Source organism: Equus przewalskii, chromosome 5 (genome assembly GCF_037783145.1).
Source record: "Equus przewalskii isolate Varuska chromosome 5, EquPr2, whole genome shotgun sequence".
Taxonomy (NCBI): Eukaryota; Metazoa; Chordata; class Mammalia; order Perissodactyla; family Equidae; genus Equus; species Equus przewalskii.
Window position 1 is genome coordinate 31,483,635 of NC_091835.1, and position 15,672 is coordinate 31,499,306.

At 51.4% G+C, this 15,672-nt stretch overlaps 1 protein-coding gene across 13 annotated transcripts in view; it reads left to right on the forward strand.

Moving 5' to 3' along the window:
* SLC6A13 (solute carrier family 6 member 13) overlaps positions 1–11,407 on the forward strand; it is a 38,648-nt gene extending 27,241 nt beyond the window's left edge. For 5 of the 13 annotated variants that reach the window (XM_070620457.1, XM_070620459.1, XM_070620458.1 and 2 more), the window contains 9 exons: positions 4,690–4,793; positions 5,742–5,866; positions 7,447–7,559; positions 7,888–8,025; positions 8,809–8,911; positions 9,375–9,475; positions 9,666–9,716; positions 10,470–10,640; positions 10,959–11,407. In XM_070620457.1, coding sequence (XP_070476558.1) covers positions 4,690–4,793; positions 5,742–5,866; positions 7,447–7,559; positions 7,888–8,025; positions 8,809–8,911; positions 9,375–9,475; positions 9,666–9,716; positions 10,470–10,640; positions 10,959–11,081 — 1,029 coding nt within the window. In that variant the 3' untranslated portion in view covers positions 11,082–11,407. Of the gene's footprint in view, positions 1–4,689; positions 4,794–5,741; positions 5,867–7,446; positions 7,560–7,887; positions 8,026–8,808; positions 8,912–9,374; positions 9,476–9,625; positions 9,717–10,469; positions 10,641–10,958 lie in introns of all 13 variants that reach the window. The other 8 variants (XM_008543549.2, XM_008543553.2, XM_070620461.1 and 5 more) reach the window with 3 other exon arrangements.
* The last annotated feature ends 4,265 nt before the right edge of the window (positions 11,408–15,672 follow it).

Sequence of the window (15,672 nt, forward strand, 5' to 3'; positions counted from 1 at the left end):
ACCTGCCTTTGGTTGGGGATCAGGCTGGGAAGGAGGGGACACGTTCAGGCAGGGGGACAGGCAGGTAGGCTGGAAGAGAAAAAGAAGAGAAGGGCCCAGTATTTCTGGAACTGATTTATGGCTTCTGTGATCAATGCCTTGTTTGTCCTGATCAGCCGTTTATCGAGTGCTCACTCTGTCCCTGGCATTGTTAAGAGGTTTACATGCGTTATTTCAGCTAATCCTCACAGCAGATCAGCGAGGTTTCCCCACTTTACAGATAGGAAGTTAAGGCCTAGAGAGTTTAAAGAATTTCCTGTCTTCACCCCTGCAGCTGGAATCCAGGTCTGAATGATGACCAATCCCACATACTTTGTGGTCTCTCGAAGGCAAAGTCCCCATCTGCTCATCTTTGTTTTTCTCACAGCTCATTCATTCAGCAAACATTTGTCCAGCATCTATTGTGTGCCAGGCCCCTGCTAGGTGTGGGTTTGTTATATAAACTTCCACAAATATGAAGAAGGGGGACTGGATAGCCTTCAACTCTGAGAGTTAATACGGCTGTAATTCTGGGTCTGCGTTACTGCAGGAACAAAACCTCTTTTTATCTGCTCTCCAGGATTCCATCTTTCTAACCCCAGCCAGCTGTCGGCTGTGCAGGGAGCATACGTCTTCTAAGTCCTCTGAGGCCCTGGTGAGGGAGATGTTTCAAGAGCAAGCTTGGTCCTGAGCTTCCAAGCAGCCTTGTTAGCTGCCTGGTCCTGGTCTCATATTGAAGCAAGGCCTTTGTTGTCAGGAACAGAGCAACACCTGCAGGGTGGGATGCCCCTGCCAGAGCCCTAATTGAGTGTAGTTGGCACTCCCCAGAAAGCGTGATAATTCCAGCTAGCATTTGCCTGGCACTTGAGAAAGGTACAAAATGCCTGCTAGGCAACACAAAGACCAAAGACACCTCTCTCTGCCAAGCCCTCAGTCTGGGAGCAGGGAGCCAGGCCGAGATAATGCTGGGTGTATCTCGCTCCCTGCTCCCCTTCTGCCAGGCGTGCTGTGTGGTGGGCAGGTGGCAGCCTCTCTTGGTGTGCCCCAGGGCTCGTCTCTTTCACGCTGGGGCATGGCCCCTGGAAGCTCAGGATTATACTGGTGCCCTGTGTGCTTTATCTGGGAGCTCATTTCTCTCCCTCGTCCTGGCCCTCTGCCTTGTTCTACTGCACTTTGCTAGATGGATAAGGGCAGGGGGTAGGGGGTAGGGGAGCCTCCCTGAGTCCAAAGGGCCCTTGTTGAAGCTTTTAAGTCTCTATGTTAAGCTATTCTAACAAAGGGTTTGTTTAGGGAGGAGGTTGGAACCATTGATTAGAATGAGTCCTTTTATTTTGATATCGTATGTTGAAATCTGTGGGACCTTTCTATCCCTGGAAGGTAAGTTGCTTTTTTAGAATAATAGCAACAACAAACAGCAGCAACAGTGGACATGTTCACTGTGTGCTTATCACTGCCAGGCCCTTTACTGAGCGCACTGACCCCCAGGACTTAGGGCTTAGCCTCTTTTTACAGACAAAGAAACTGAAGCTTAGAAAACTTAAGAAATTTGACCCGAACCAAAAAACCAGCATGTGGGGGAGCTTAGGTTTCATCCCAAGTATTGTTTTGGAGTCTGCTGTCTTAATCACCATGATAGACATTTTCCAAAGAATATGAATTATTTGAGAGTTTTAAGGGCTGCTTTTTATTATTCCAGAATTATTCTCAAAGGTGGGATAGGGAACTAATATTTATTTATTTGTTAGCCATTTTACATACATTATTTTATTTGTTATTATACCCATTTTTCTGATGAGAAAAATGAGGTTCAGAGAGGTTAAGTGACTGTGCCTAAGATCACACAGCTAGTAATTAATGGAGTTGGGAATTGAACCAGTTCAGTTTGACTCCAAAGGCCAGGCTTTTTCCATTACACACTATTGCCTTCCTAAAAATAGTGAATATAATAATCCTTGGGTTTGGACTCAAGGTTGAAAACATATTTCCTGGATCTTCCAGAGGTCTCTCTCTCCCTCTGGCCCCCAAAGACCTCTTCTTTCACCCACACTCCACCAAGTGTTTTTCACGCTTATTTTATTCTGGTCAGTCTTCTGCCCAGTCAGACACACTGGAGCTTTGTTCTAGAAACCAGGGCTCCTGGAATGGTCAGGGAGTGGGTCGCCTGTGGTGGGGAACAGAACAGCTTGCTCTGCTTGTTCTTTCAGCCTCCTCTGACCCCACTCCTTTCCCCGATCCCAGCAGGCTTGTCAGGCAGCAGCTGTGCAGAGAGCTGAGGCTTGCCAAGCTCCCAGTGAGGGGGCTTTAGTCAAAGTCACCGTATCTGACCTTTGCACTCTGAACTCTCGGCCCTCCTGCTGCATTTCCTTCTGTTCTCTTTAACTTCTCCTTCCAACTCAGTCTTAGTCTGTCCCCCTCAGGGTGAGGTGAACTGCCAAGTCACAGATTTTCTTATTTTTTCTTCCCAAGCCCAACTTTGCAAAACTTCGCAACCATAGGATTTGCGCCCCCTGCCTGCATGTGGGCAGCCACAGAATGTCTCTGGGCACTTGGGAGTTTCCCTGTTAACTGTGGGTCACTGCTAGGCACAGGAAGCAAACACCCAAGGCCTGAGGCAGGGCAGGCCCTTGGGCCATATCCTGGATGACCTGCTTGGGAGAGATCACTTGGTCTCATGACCCAGAAGTGCCTGTAAGCCCTGAGGCATAGGCATATGGCATCTTTCCCCAGCCCTTACATCCCTGAGCCTGGGTAAATCCTTTCTGGGTAAGCTCAGAGCCTCTGGCTGCTCTTGAAGCCACTCATAACCTACTGAGTGAGGCAGGAACGAAGCAGAGCAGAGGGACCCTCAGACCAGCGGTCACTGAGTCTTCCTGAGATATCGTCCTCATCGTGTCTGTGCGGCAGAGTTTTAGAAAAGGATTTGAAGCATATTGAAGGAGCAAACAGACTCCCCAAGGCATCTCCTCCAACTTTTGTGGCTTCACACTGAATTTTGTCAGCACTCTCCTTCTTATCCTCGGGTCCTTTCTTCGTGCTTACCCTGCCCTTCTCTAGCTTTTGCAATAAATCCTGAAACCCCCTCTCCTTTCCCCGTTATAACTTTCCCTCAAGTTGCGAAGTTTCCCTTGTGTTTCCGTCTTTGCATGCCATTTCCTTGCTAGCCCTGGCTCCTCTGGATCTTCCTCTGTGCTCCTTGCCACTGAGCTCTTTTCCCTGGTGGCAACTCCTGCCCTGGGGATGGGATTCACAGTAAGCAGAAGGGACAGAAAGCTGGAGGCATTCTCCCCTTTTCTTTACCATCTTCCCCGCTCTGTCTGCATTCCTGCAGAAATGGAGCTATAACGAGAAGAGTGAGTGAGTGCCCTGGTGGATCCCCGGTGCCACTTCTTGGAGCCGTAGGGCAGTGATGCCCACATCTGCTGTTCATTAGGATCACCCAGATGCTTGGAAAATACTGCTGATTTCTGGGTTCTCCTTCAGGCCTAAAGAGTCAGTGTCTCAACTGGGGATGCTGGCTGAGGAATCGTGTGGTTCTGATGTAGTCAGCTTGCCAGTGGGTTCCTTGCACCCACTCCAAGCTGAGGAAAATGGGCGCTCTGCTGGGTCTGAGTATGATGAGAGAGCAAGGGAGGCTGAGGGCGGTGGCAGTGGTTAGGGAGGCAGGGAGAGACAGGTAAGGGACTGAAGAGCTTTGCACAGAGAGAAGCTGAGGCTTTGGCGTGTGTGGACGCGGGAGCTTGACATTAGTGAGAGGAAAGCAGCGATCTGTTTGGGGGCTCCTGGGGCAGAGCTAGGCAAAAGATAAGAAATGGGGGCCACAGAAGTGTCAGGACGCTGCCTGGCAATGTCTGCCTCCATAGTTGGGAGTGCTCACGGCCTCTGAAGGCAGGAGGCGCCTGGGGAGAGTCTGTAGCCCCAGGACCCTGCCTCCTACAGATCTGCAGCTTGCCTTGTCCTGTTCGCCTTGATGCTCTTTCTCTTTGGGATGTTATTCTAGCTGTCCAATCTAAATCATAACATGCACAGGCTGGGGCAGCCAGCTGAGATAATAACAGTAACAGCCATGCTCTGTGTTTAGCTGTAGAGCTGTGCTCCCCCAGGAGTCCAGAGCCCGTTACAGATGCATTCTGTTCATCCTCTTGACTTTTCGTGAGCTGGGGATTATTCCTGCTGTTTTTCAGACAGAGGATTTTGAGGCATGAGGGGCAAAGCTACATGCTTGTGACGGCACTGATATTAAGCCCATATCCCCAGGGATCCTGTCCCTGGATTCCTCCCACACTGGCCATGCTGCCAGGACAGCCTGGGACAGAGGAAAGTGGAGGCAGAACTCAGGGCTTTGTTTCCATTATAAAAATTGGGGGCCAGGCCTAGCTTAGGCCTAGAGCACCCTCTTGCCCTCCCACCCACCTCCACCGTGGGTCCTTTAGTCTTCTTCTGCGAATGCCTAATGCCTATGCCATCCTGGTGGTACCCGAGAAACTCCATCTAGGGGCCCAGGAAGTAGAGCCCATTGGGATGGCCGGGCCACAGGGGTGCCTGCACTGGCTGAGAGCAGGCTTCTCGTCATCCCTAGCCAGCACCTGCTCAGCCATGGGCCCGTGTGCTCCCATGGAGCCCAGATGGTCTTGCTTTCCGGAGGTGCAGCTTTCTTGCCTTTTCCCTGTGTAGGTGTGGATGGACGCGGGCACCCAGATCTTCTTCTCCTTCGCCATCTGTCTAGGGTGCCTGACAGCCCTGGGCAGCTACAACAAGTACCACAACAACTGCTACAGGTGAATGGGAGGTGGGGCCAGAGCCACAAACCACCCATCTCTACTGTCCTTCTAGCCATGCTAGATCAGGGGTGACTGGGAGGGTGCCCCGGCTCATGCATTTGCCTGCTCCATACCCATCTTCACCCAACTTTCTAATGCCCCAGAGCTACCAGTGCTGAAAGGAGCCCACTGCAGCATGGGCAGGGGGATTGCTTCCAAAAGGATGGGATGGTTGTGGTTGGCTGGGAAACCACAGCAGGAGCCCAGCCCCCTGGCTAATTTAGAGGTTAGTGGGCTCAGGAGGGTAGGCAAGCTTGAGAAGCGTTAATAATGTCGTGCAGTGGAGCCTCAGTCTTGCCTCTTTGTACGTTTGCCCAGCGAACATTGAATCCTTACCCATTTTTATTCTCCTCTCCCCCATCTCATGTCCCCTCCCAATGGTTCCTTCCGGTCTTACCTGGTTCATATCAGAGAATTTAAGCCAATTTTAATATTAGCAAAAAAAAAAAAAATCATATCATGCATTTCAAAATCAAATTTAGGTGACTAAGAATTATTTGGTGCTTGGGATTATCCACACCCATATCCTCTACATTCACATGCCAGACTGAATTGTGTCAGAGTGGTAGTGTCCCAAGAGGTGTGGTGGCGGTATTGTGGGGAGGGAGGCTGTGTAGCCTTTTAAATTTTTAGGTTAATATTTTACTTCCTTAGAGCTCCCTTCTTTTAGAACTACCTTGATTTGTCCCAAGTCTGAGCTAATGGAGTAGCAGGGAACCAACCCTTGAAGGCTCACCTTAATTCTGCCAGGCAGCCCCTCTGTGAAGGGCTGGGACAAGTGTCTGCCTGTCTGCCTTGAGGGGCAGTGCTTCCCTGGGGTTTCTGTTGGCTCCAGACAGGAGGCCTGAGGCCCTGGCAGCCCCTTTCTGATCCCGCCTGTTTCCACCTCCCCCTCCCGCCCCGCAGGGACTGCATAGCCCTCTGCTTCCTCAACAGTGGCACCAGCTTTGTGGCTGGGTTTGCCATCTTCTCCATCCTGGGCTTCATGTCTCAGGAGCAGGGGCTGCCGATCTCTGAGGTGGCTGAGTCGGGTGAGTACTGCCGGGGAGGGCTGTGGCAGTGGGTTCCAGGAGCTTCGCTTGACCCTTTGCCACTGGGATCTAGAGTGTTTCTATTGTCACCTACACCATGGGTGAACTGTAGTCTCCTCTCAGTGGGTGCGTCTAGGACTTAAACAGCAATTCCAGCTTCAAAGGGTTAATGGGTATCCAGTGAACATTTTTCTTCCCATCCCTGGCCTCCAGTTCCTTGTCCTGGAGGCAACCAATGCCATCAGATTCATGTTTGTCCTTCCAGAAATAGTTTAGGCATATGTGAGGAAAAAAAACCCCCACACGTATGTATTCATACAGATTCATACATATTACTATTTCTATTCCTTACCCACCTTTTTAAAAAACCAATTGCTAACATCCTACATACACTGTTCTGATCTTGCCTTGTTTGGTTCACTTTAAAATGTAGCTCAGAGATGAGTTTCTATTGGCACATAGAGTGTCCTCCTTTTTTAAGTGACTGCCTTTCTACCATGCAGTGTCATTGTTGCTTTTAAGTAAAATCAAGGACTGATGCCCCGAATGGGTAAGCTAGAAAGTTTTCTCATGCTCTTCTCCTGTTCTTGCAGACCACCCACTTACACTCTGTAACAAGATAATTTTTTATCACAGCATTCACAAGCACACTCCTGTTACGTTACACACAGTGCCAAGCACTGAGCAACTAACATCACTGATTCTTATTAAAAATGATAATTTTTCGCTTTTATTGAGTACTTACTAGATGCCAGGCACTGTGGGAGCATTCTGCCTGTACCAGGCAGTGGAAAGCTGTGAGGCAGCAGTGGCATTACCCCGTCTCATCAATGTGGGAAGCAGGGCTTTGTCCAGGGCACACGGTCCTACCCTTTTCTTCAAAGGAAGCTTCCTGTGGAGGCATCCAGGCACTGGCATTTGAATCTGTTCCTGCTATTTGCTGAGAGGAACATTAATTTATTTGAGAGGATGTATGTCAGTGGTATTCCAAAATGAATGCCAGTTCACTCATTGTAGGGTGACAGAAAAGGCTCCAGGTGCAGAGACGACAAACTGGTGGCCGCAGGCCCAATCTAGTCTTGGAGGTATTTTCTTTGGAACCACCTATTTTGTAGAAACAACACAGTGATTGCCTCAGTGGGGGCATGATGTCCGGGTCTCGTCAGGCCCTGCTTCTTCCTCATTTTACACTGGGTCCACTTCACAGATGGGCACAGCCTGCCTGGCTCCTGAGCTCTGTTTAAGTTTGAAACCTCTGGTTTGGGGCCATAGATCTGGAGAATGAGCCCTGAGGACTTAGGGTGGATATAACCTCTTTCTATTTTCCACAGCCCTTTACACCCACAGACGCTAGGTTTGTTCCTGCCCATGAGAATACAGTGGGGGGTACCTTGGAAATTTGGGGACCAGGGAGAGGTTTTGGTGGCGTATACTGGGTGAGGATGGTGGTGGTGGTAACTTTGGGGTGCAGTTTCCTTTGGCTCCTATGGCTCTGCGGCCCCACACTGGGAAGCCTTGGGCCGGCACATGGTCTGGAGCTGGCCAGGCACTGGGCTGTTCTCCTCTGCTCCTTGCTGCAGGCCCTGGCCTGGCTTTCATCGCTTACCCTCGGGCTGTGGTGATGCTGCCCTTCTCTCCTTTGTGGGCCTTCTGCTTCTTCTTCATGATTGTCCTCCTGGGACTGGATAGCCAGGTATTAAGACGTGGCCACTCAGAGCCTGAGAGACAAGTGTGTGTGGGCTGGGGGAGGGGAGCAGTGAGCATGAGGTTGAGCTTGATGCCCTGAGGGGCCTTAAAACAGTTGGAGACTGGGTGATTGTCAGCAGTTGATGCCCTTCCAGGGACCAAGAGGAGTTTTGAAGGGTGGGTCCAGACCTAACCATGCAAGGGCAGCTCCTGGGACTTGAGACAGGGAGGCTGGCTGAGATAGGGCTGACCCTGGGAGCAAGAAGCCAGAGCTAGTTGATGGACCTTATTTTGGGAGCTCTCTTTCCCTCCAATTCTTTTGCCCTCTCATCCAGTTTGTGTGCGTAGAAAGCCTGGTGACGGCGCTGGTGGACCTGAACCCCGAGATGTTCCGCAAGAAGAACCGGAGGGAGTTCCTCATCCTTGGAGTGTCTGTCTTCTCCTTCCTTGTTGGGCTGGTCATGCTCACAGAGGTGAGGATCTGGGAGGCTTGAAATTGGGGACCACGTGAGGAGGAGGAGCCAGTGGACAACTGTGGCCAGGCGGGTGGAGCAGGCTGCTGTGGTTTCAGGCTGCAGGGCAGGCCCTCCAGGCTTCAGGGCACCGGGACTCCCTCCTTTCCCCGCCACAGGAAGGACAAAGTAGACAAGTCCCTCTTCTGGCCTTTGGGCATTGACCCACCTCCCTTTGGGGACAGGCAAGGGGTAATTTGTCTCCACAGTAAGCTAAGGAGTATGAAAAGAATGGTTAAAAATTCTTGGACTAGGAAAAACTGCCTCTCCAGCAAGATCCCATGATTTCCCCAGCAGCTGAACCAAGTTCCAGGGATGAACTTCAAGGGAAGAAAGGGAGCCCTGGGGGTGGGTGGTATTTTGTGTGATGTCTCAAGGGAGAGGGAAGGAAATGGAACTTGTCAGCTTGATAATACTAATGACAGTCCCTATCCTGATCCTTCGCCAAAAATGTGCACACTGTGATTTGGGCTTCTGGGTCAATCCTGAAATGTTCTCGGGGATAAGCTAACAATAGCTGTGTATTTCATCTATCTTTCTTCCAAAGACAATAATAAAAAATCATTATTGTCTCATGTCTGCCTAGTGCCTTACAGCTCACAAACTGTATTCTGTTTTAATATCTATTTCCTGTGGTCCTTACCAGCTCTGCCCTGTGACCCAAGGGTGTGAGGCTGGCAGGCATGGGGTCAATCTGTCTGTTTCCTCTGGATAAAGTTCTGGTTTTTATCTCTTCCTGGGCAGGGCGGTATGTACGTGTTTCAGGTCTTTGACTACTATGCAGCCAGCGGCATGTCCCTCCTGTTCGTGGCCATCTTTGAGTCCATCTGTGTGGCTTGGGTCTATGGTGAGTAACTTTTCCCCTGGGTCCTAACACCAGTACTCACCTCTACCCCATGGCCGTTAGACAAAAGAGAGACATCCACTGCTCACATCCACCTTTTCCTGGGGCTCCTCCCCTTCTAACTTCAAAAATCTCAAGAATCCTAAATTGCTACCAGTGTAAGGGCCCTCCAGAGGTTGCGGCTACACCCAGACCACCCAGGTGGGCCCATATCCTGTCCTATCCACACTTTTTCAGCCTTTAACAACTTTGATAATCAGAATGTTATTGCCTTTGCCTAAGCCAAATTCTGCCCACAGCCTATGAATTCTGGGGAAGAGTTCTCTCTTAGCAACGATTTGAAAAGACAACCATGATATCTTTATTTATTGATCCTTGCCCATCCTGATCTTGGTGGTCCTGGTCCTGATGCTTTCGATGCTAAAGAATGTCCTTTCTCCCCCTTCCTTCCTTCTCTTCATGGTAGGAGCTGGGCGCTTCTATGACAACCTTGAAGACATGATTGGGTACAGGCCATGGCCTCTAATCAAATATTGTTGGGTCTTCCTCACACCAGCTGTGTGCACAGTAAGACAACCTTCAAAGGGTAAAGCCAGATGAAGGGATAGAGAGATGGTGGTGGCAGGAGGGTAGATAGGCGGTTAGCCCTAGAAGGGACTTCTCCATGAGGATTGAAAATTATTTTAGATTTCCATTCATCCTCCTGTTGGATTCTAGGAAATGACAGCAAGATAGATTCTTCCTTTCCATTTCACAGAAGGATAAACTGAGGTCCAGAGCTGTCAGACAGTTTGACCAGCATCACAATGTGAGTCTGATGTCACAGGCAGAACTGAAACCCAAGTGCATGGGGCTGCTCATAATAATATTAGTAATCACAGCGGTAATAATAGCAGCAGGCTTAGAGCACTGACTCTGTGCTGGACACAAAGTGCTTCACACATTTTAACCCATTTAATCCTCACAAGAACCCCATGGAGAAAGAGTTACCATTATATTCATTTTACAGGTGAAACTGAAGGTAAAGAGGTTAGCGATTTACCCAAGCTAGAAAGTCGCAGAGAGCTAGAATTCCAACCTAGGCAGCTCAGCCGCAGAGTCTGAGCCATAAACCACCGTGTGCTGCATCCTCTGGCTTTATCTGTGTCAGTAGTTCCCCTGAGCACCGCTGCATGCAGGATATACATGGGGCCCAGGGGCAAGGAGGCATGACCCCCTCCCTTGAGGGGGGGTCACAGCCCCACCTGATAGTGCAGGAGACTTAAACACCTGAAAGCACCGGCAGGCACATAACTGTCTCCTAATTGAGGGCCAACCATGTGTCGAGGTGCCCAGGGGCATGGGGTCCCCGGAGGGACAGGGTGGGTATCTGGAAAACACCTGTTTTGGGGTGTGGATTTTGGGCAGAATTGGATGGGGATTGGAAGCTGACTGGCCCAGATGAGCCTGAAGGCAATTCCAGGCTGGGAGCGTGACTGATCTCCGCCAGCTCTTCTGGGGGGCGCTGAGGGCACAGGGCCCCTGCTCGCGCAGCCCCTTTCTCTTCTGCTCTCACCCTCAGGCCACCTTCCTCTTCTCCTTGATCAAGTACACCCCACTGACCTACAACAAGAAGTACACCTACCCGTGGTGGGGCCATGCCCTGGGCTGGCTCCTGGCTCTGTCCTCCATGGTCTGCATTCCCACCTGGATCGTCTACAAGCTCAGCACCTCCAAGGGCCCCTTGAGAGAGGTAGGGAGTTAGTTGGGAGAAAAGTAGTCGGAGAGCGTAGGAATCCTAGTGGATGAGGTAGGGTCCCCTTGATGGTAGGCGGCTGCCTGCCAGGGTCCACAGGAGGGCTGGTGAGCCTGGGGTGGGTACTGGGGAGGGACAGGGTGAGTGCTTAGAAGTCTCAGACGGAGACTGGATGCTCCAAGACACAGACGGTGATGATAGGGTTGCACCTGGGGGGCATGTTTGTGTATGGGGCAGGCAGACCTCAGCGATGAGGGAAGCTGGCAGACTTGCCCTCCCTCCACCTCGTGACAGCCACCTCCACTCTCCTTGCAGAGAATTCGCCAGCTTGTGTGCCCAGCTCAAGACGTGCCCAAACAGAACCGAGCAGAACCCTCTTCCCCTACCACGCCCAGGACATCACGGTTCAGACTCACAGAGCTAGAGTCTCACTGCTAGGGGGCAGGCCCTGCGATGGCACCTGTGAGCCTGGCTGTGGGGACAGCTGCGGAGGGGGTGGGAGGAACCAGCCCCGCTGTGCTTCTCTGCCCCTATGTGGTGTAGATAAGACAAAAGGGGGTATTTTGGAATCCACCTTGTGAGCTGGGGCCTCCAACCCCAACTTTCCTGTGCCAGGGCTGGCTGAACAGCTGTGAAATGCCAGTATCAAGAGCTTCCCATTTGAGATGGGCCTTGGGGAGCTGGGTGAGGATGGGGGGAAAGCTCTGTTCGGCTTCTGGGCCCTCTTACCCTTCATTCCATTAAACCCAAGTTCTTCCGACTGACTGCTAGCCGTGCCTCCTGATTTCTGCCCCTCTGCCTTGACCACCTCCTCACTTTAGAGCTGTGGCTTTAGAACCCCCCACGCCCTCCCCAGCTGGCTTTCCCATCATCGAGTTCTCCTTGTGGACCATGAGCAGAGGGCATTGCTGGGGGGAGAAGGGTGACGGGGCCCGGCTGAGACCCTCCGTCAGCAGACACTCCTCCGTCCATGCTTCCCTTAAAGAGCCCTCCTCCTTCACTCTGGAATGAGAAAGGCAGCTGAGGGGAGAATAAGCCGTAGCTGGAGGGAGGAAGGAAAAGAGTGGTCGGGCTGCTTCTTGCCCACGCTTCCCTTGCCGGGCCCTTGCCCGACTCTGCTTACCAAATCTGTGTGTGACTACCCAGGGCCTGGTTCCGGGGTATAAGAGAGGACAGCAGTGACAGGACAACAGACCTGAGGCAGCAGGTACGGGAAGCCCTGGCAGAGCAGGGCACTACCCCAGCACAGCCAGCAGAGGGACCCTGCTTCCTCAGGACCACCTCGTTCTTCAGCCTCTGCTGAAAAGAGTAGGTGCCGGATGCGGTCGCCTCCACGAGGGGTGGGACTGCCATGACCACAGCCCCGCTGTCAGGGCCTGAGCTGCACAGATGAACTCTTGGGGTTAGGCTGCAAAGAGGATTCAGGTGGAAGGCAAAGTGTGTCCTACCTCAGGGTCCGCAGCTGCGGCTCCAGGTGTGTCTCTGCAGCTGTACCTCCGAGCGGGTGTGTGGAGCAGGGCCACACGTATCTGTGTGTGTGTGTCTGTTCAGATGGTTCTTCCGGTGCTGTTCCAGGATAGCATCCGGTGATCCTAAGAGCTGCAGACTAAGGGCACACAGTGTTCCCTGGGTGATTTTCTTAGTTTTTTCACAAGTCAGTGAGTGGGAAAATGCACTGAAATCTTTACTAGTCTTCAGCTTTTGATTTCTTGGTGTTGGGAGAGTTTCTAAAGATTAGTGCTAGTGGCCCTACTGTGTGTTGGCCTTGGCTGCTCCTTCCCGGTCACTGAACAGTTGGGAGTCCCCCATGTGTGCCAGGCTCAATCACAGTCCTAAGATGGGAGAAATAGACCTGCCAAAACTTGAGATACCACCCACATGACATCTGACAGTTTTTCCAGAACACCTACTATGTGGTGCTGTGCTATGCTCATGACACATGAGGAGCAAAAAGATACGACTTCTTAAACGACAGATTGTGGCAAATGCTATGAAAGAAAAGCAAAGTGCTATGAGAGAGAATAATGGGGGTGTGGGAAGGAAGCTGATGACTTAGGTTGGTGGTCTGGAAGGCTGTTCTGAGGGTGTGCTGTCTCTCTCTCTGTCCATCCCTTGGATCCGCCAGACTCTGCGAGGCCCAGGAAGGGGCGTAGGCAGTCTGATAATGGTGACTCACGTTCTATTTAGGAGATTCATTAATGGTGGAATATGGTGTGAAAATAATCCATTAGCATAAGAAGCAGGAGATATGGGTTCTAGTCCTGACCTGCCTCTAACTTGCTGTGTTTCTCTGTGGAAGTTACTTGGAATTCGGGTCTTCATTGTTTTCAGACGGAGATAATACTGCCCACTCCACCCACACACAGGTTTGTTGTAAGGTTCAAATGAGGTAAGGCATGTGAGAGCCCTTTCAGAAATGTGGTGCCAAATGGTGTGAAGACATTGAACCAGTTGGGGTGGATGAAGGAGCTGCTCTAACAAGCCAGGGCTGACAGGCAGACAGGTGAGAGAAGCTGCTGGCCCGGGTCAGTCAGGGAGAGGGAGCAGGGACCCCTGGACTCGGCTTCAGCCAAGGGAGCAAAGAGATGTGGGGGCAGGGCGCTTTCAGTCCCATTGCTTTCTCTGCCTGGAAGGGTGATATGAATCCTGCAGTTCTCAGAGGAAGAAGACACAGGCGCCGGCCCCGTGGCCTAGTGGTTAAGTTCAGTGTGCTCTACTTCAGTGGCCCGGGTTCGGTTCCTGGGCGTGGACCTATACCACTCGTCGGTGGCCATGCTGTGGTGGCAGCCCACATACAAAATAGAGGAAGATTGGCATGGATCTTCCTCAGCAAAAAAAAAAAAAAAGAAGGCACAAAAGGGAGGGAAGCCCTCTCTTGTCTAGAGGCCACACCTGTTGGAGAAGAAAGGCAGAGGAAGAACGGCTGGCAGAGACAGCCTTGGGGCAAGTGATAGCTGAGTGGAGAGAGCAGGTGACTGGAGAGTTACAGACTACAGCCCATAGAGGTAGGGAAGAAACTGGTTAGGCCCTGAGCCCACCGGGCTGCCTTGGGGCCTCGGATCTCATGCCTGAGACCTTGCACACAAGTACACCTAGGTCTCAGATCCGTACATGCGCACACACACACATAGTCCCTCCTCGTCCTCAGATAAGTGTGCACAAACTCAGAGACGCGGCAGTCTGCCAAGCACACGCCTTTACAGAGGCCTGCAGTCCTGGCTTGGGTCTTACTTACTAGCTATGTGACCTTGGGTAAGTTAACCTCTCTGATCCTCAATTTTCTGCTCTATACAGTGGTAATAATAATACTTACATCACTGTGTTGTTGGCGTCCAGTGGAAGGTGAAGGGAGAGTTGCCTTGGGGACACATTTCAAGCAAACCCACCCTATTTCCCATGACTCCAGTGCCCTCACATTGGGCTGCCAATGGAACAGAAAAGCCCAAGAAGAGTTCTGAGACCTCTTTGCTGTCCCCGGCTTCCCCAGCCCCAGGCATCAGGTTGCATTGGGCCCCAGAAAGAAGGCTACCTGTTTATTAGCTAAGCATGTTTGCTAGGAGGCAGGGGAGAGGTAGCTCAGAAATACCCCTGCATCTTGTGGCCCGAGGGTCCTGCTCAGCAGCACTATTGTCCAAGAAGAGCAGGACCTGAGTCCTCCAAGCCCTAGTCTACATCCCCTGGCTGCGGGAGAGCAACGCCCCCCCAGAAAAGGGAAGACTGGCATCATTTTTCCCTCAAGTTGTATCCATCCATCCATCCATCTGATGAACATTGAGTGCCTCTGAGCCAGCGCTGTAGTAAATGCTAGAGGCAGAAATAAAGAATTGTGAAGTATGACCCCTGCCCTTTAGATGTTCATGGTCTGGGAAACAGTTTGCTGCAGTAGGACAAACATAGATTTTTGGACCCAGGAGGCCCAGGTTCAAATCGCAGCTCCCTCATTTACTAGTGTATGGCCTTAGGATACACTACTTAGCTCTATTCATCCAAATTTTCTCATCTGTAAAATGGGGCTAATAATTCCTACATTTCGAGGCTGTTGTGAGGATTAAGTGAGGTAACATATAAAGCACCTAGCCTGAGTTAGATGCTCAGGAAATAGGTCCCATGCCAGGCCCTCTAAAAGCATGCGGGGGGCTAGAGGATGAGGGTGGTGACAAGGACATTCTCTGGGGTTTAATGGTTTTCACTGAGCAAGATACCTGATTTATTTGACCACAGTTCGTCTGGACTCTGGGCCCTCCCCAGTGTGGACACAGCCCAATCTCAGGCTTTCCAGGTCACTTAGGGATCCCTACATGTTGCAAAGATGGAGGTCTCCGGCCTCCAGGAGTTTGCCAAATGGTCTCAATATCTCTTGGGGACAGGAAGCTGCGGGTATTGGGGTAGACTTGACTAAGGGAGGGTTCAGAGTTAAAGGGAGGGCCAGGTCAAACAAGCCAGCTGTTCTCCTACAAGGTGAAGTTGAGGCAAGAAGACTGCTGGACTGTATGTATCCCCAGGTCCTCACAGAAAGCCTGACACATTGTAGGCACGAAATAAAATTTCTGAATGAACCATCGAGCTAGGACATTCACCCTCTGCCCAGCCTGATTCTCTTCCCTCTCACTCCCCTTCATGGAGAGGCTGTGTCTTCTGTTCTGGAATAGCTGCAGCTAGGTAATCTCATGGACTTTGATGTCCCCTCTGCAGTAAACTCTGTGGTTGACACATGGTGGACCTGACATGGGGGACAGGGCAGACGCAGTAGGGCAGGCCACACCATCCTAGCAGAGCACAGCGTAACTGGAGTGTGATTTCTGGCTGAGACCATGCCCTACTCTCCAGAGTGACCCCAAGCTTGACTGCTGGCTTCACAGAGGCCAAGGGTCTGAGAAGTGAGACTCACTCTGGCTTTCTCCTGATGGGGAACCCCACAGGAGGTGCTGAGAGGAGCCTGAGAGACACTGAGTGGGGGTGCTTGATGGAAAACTACAGACTGAGATTCTCACTTCACACCCAGCCCTTCGGGGAAGTCCTAAAACACGAA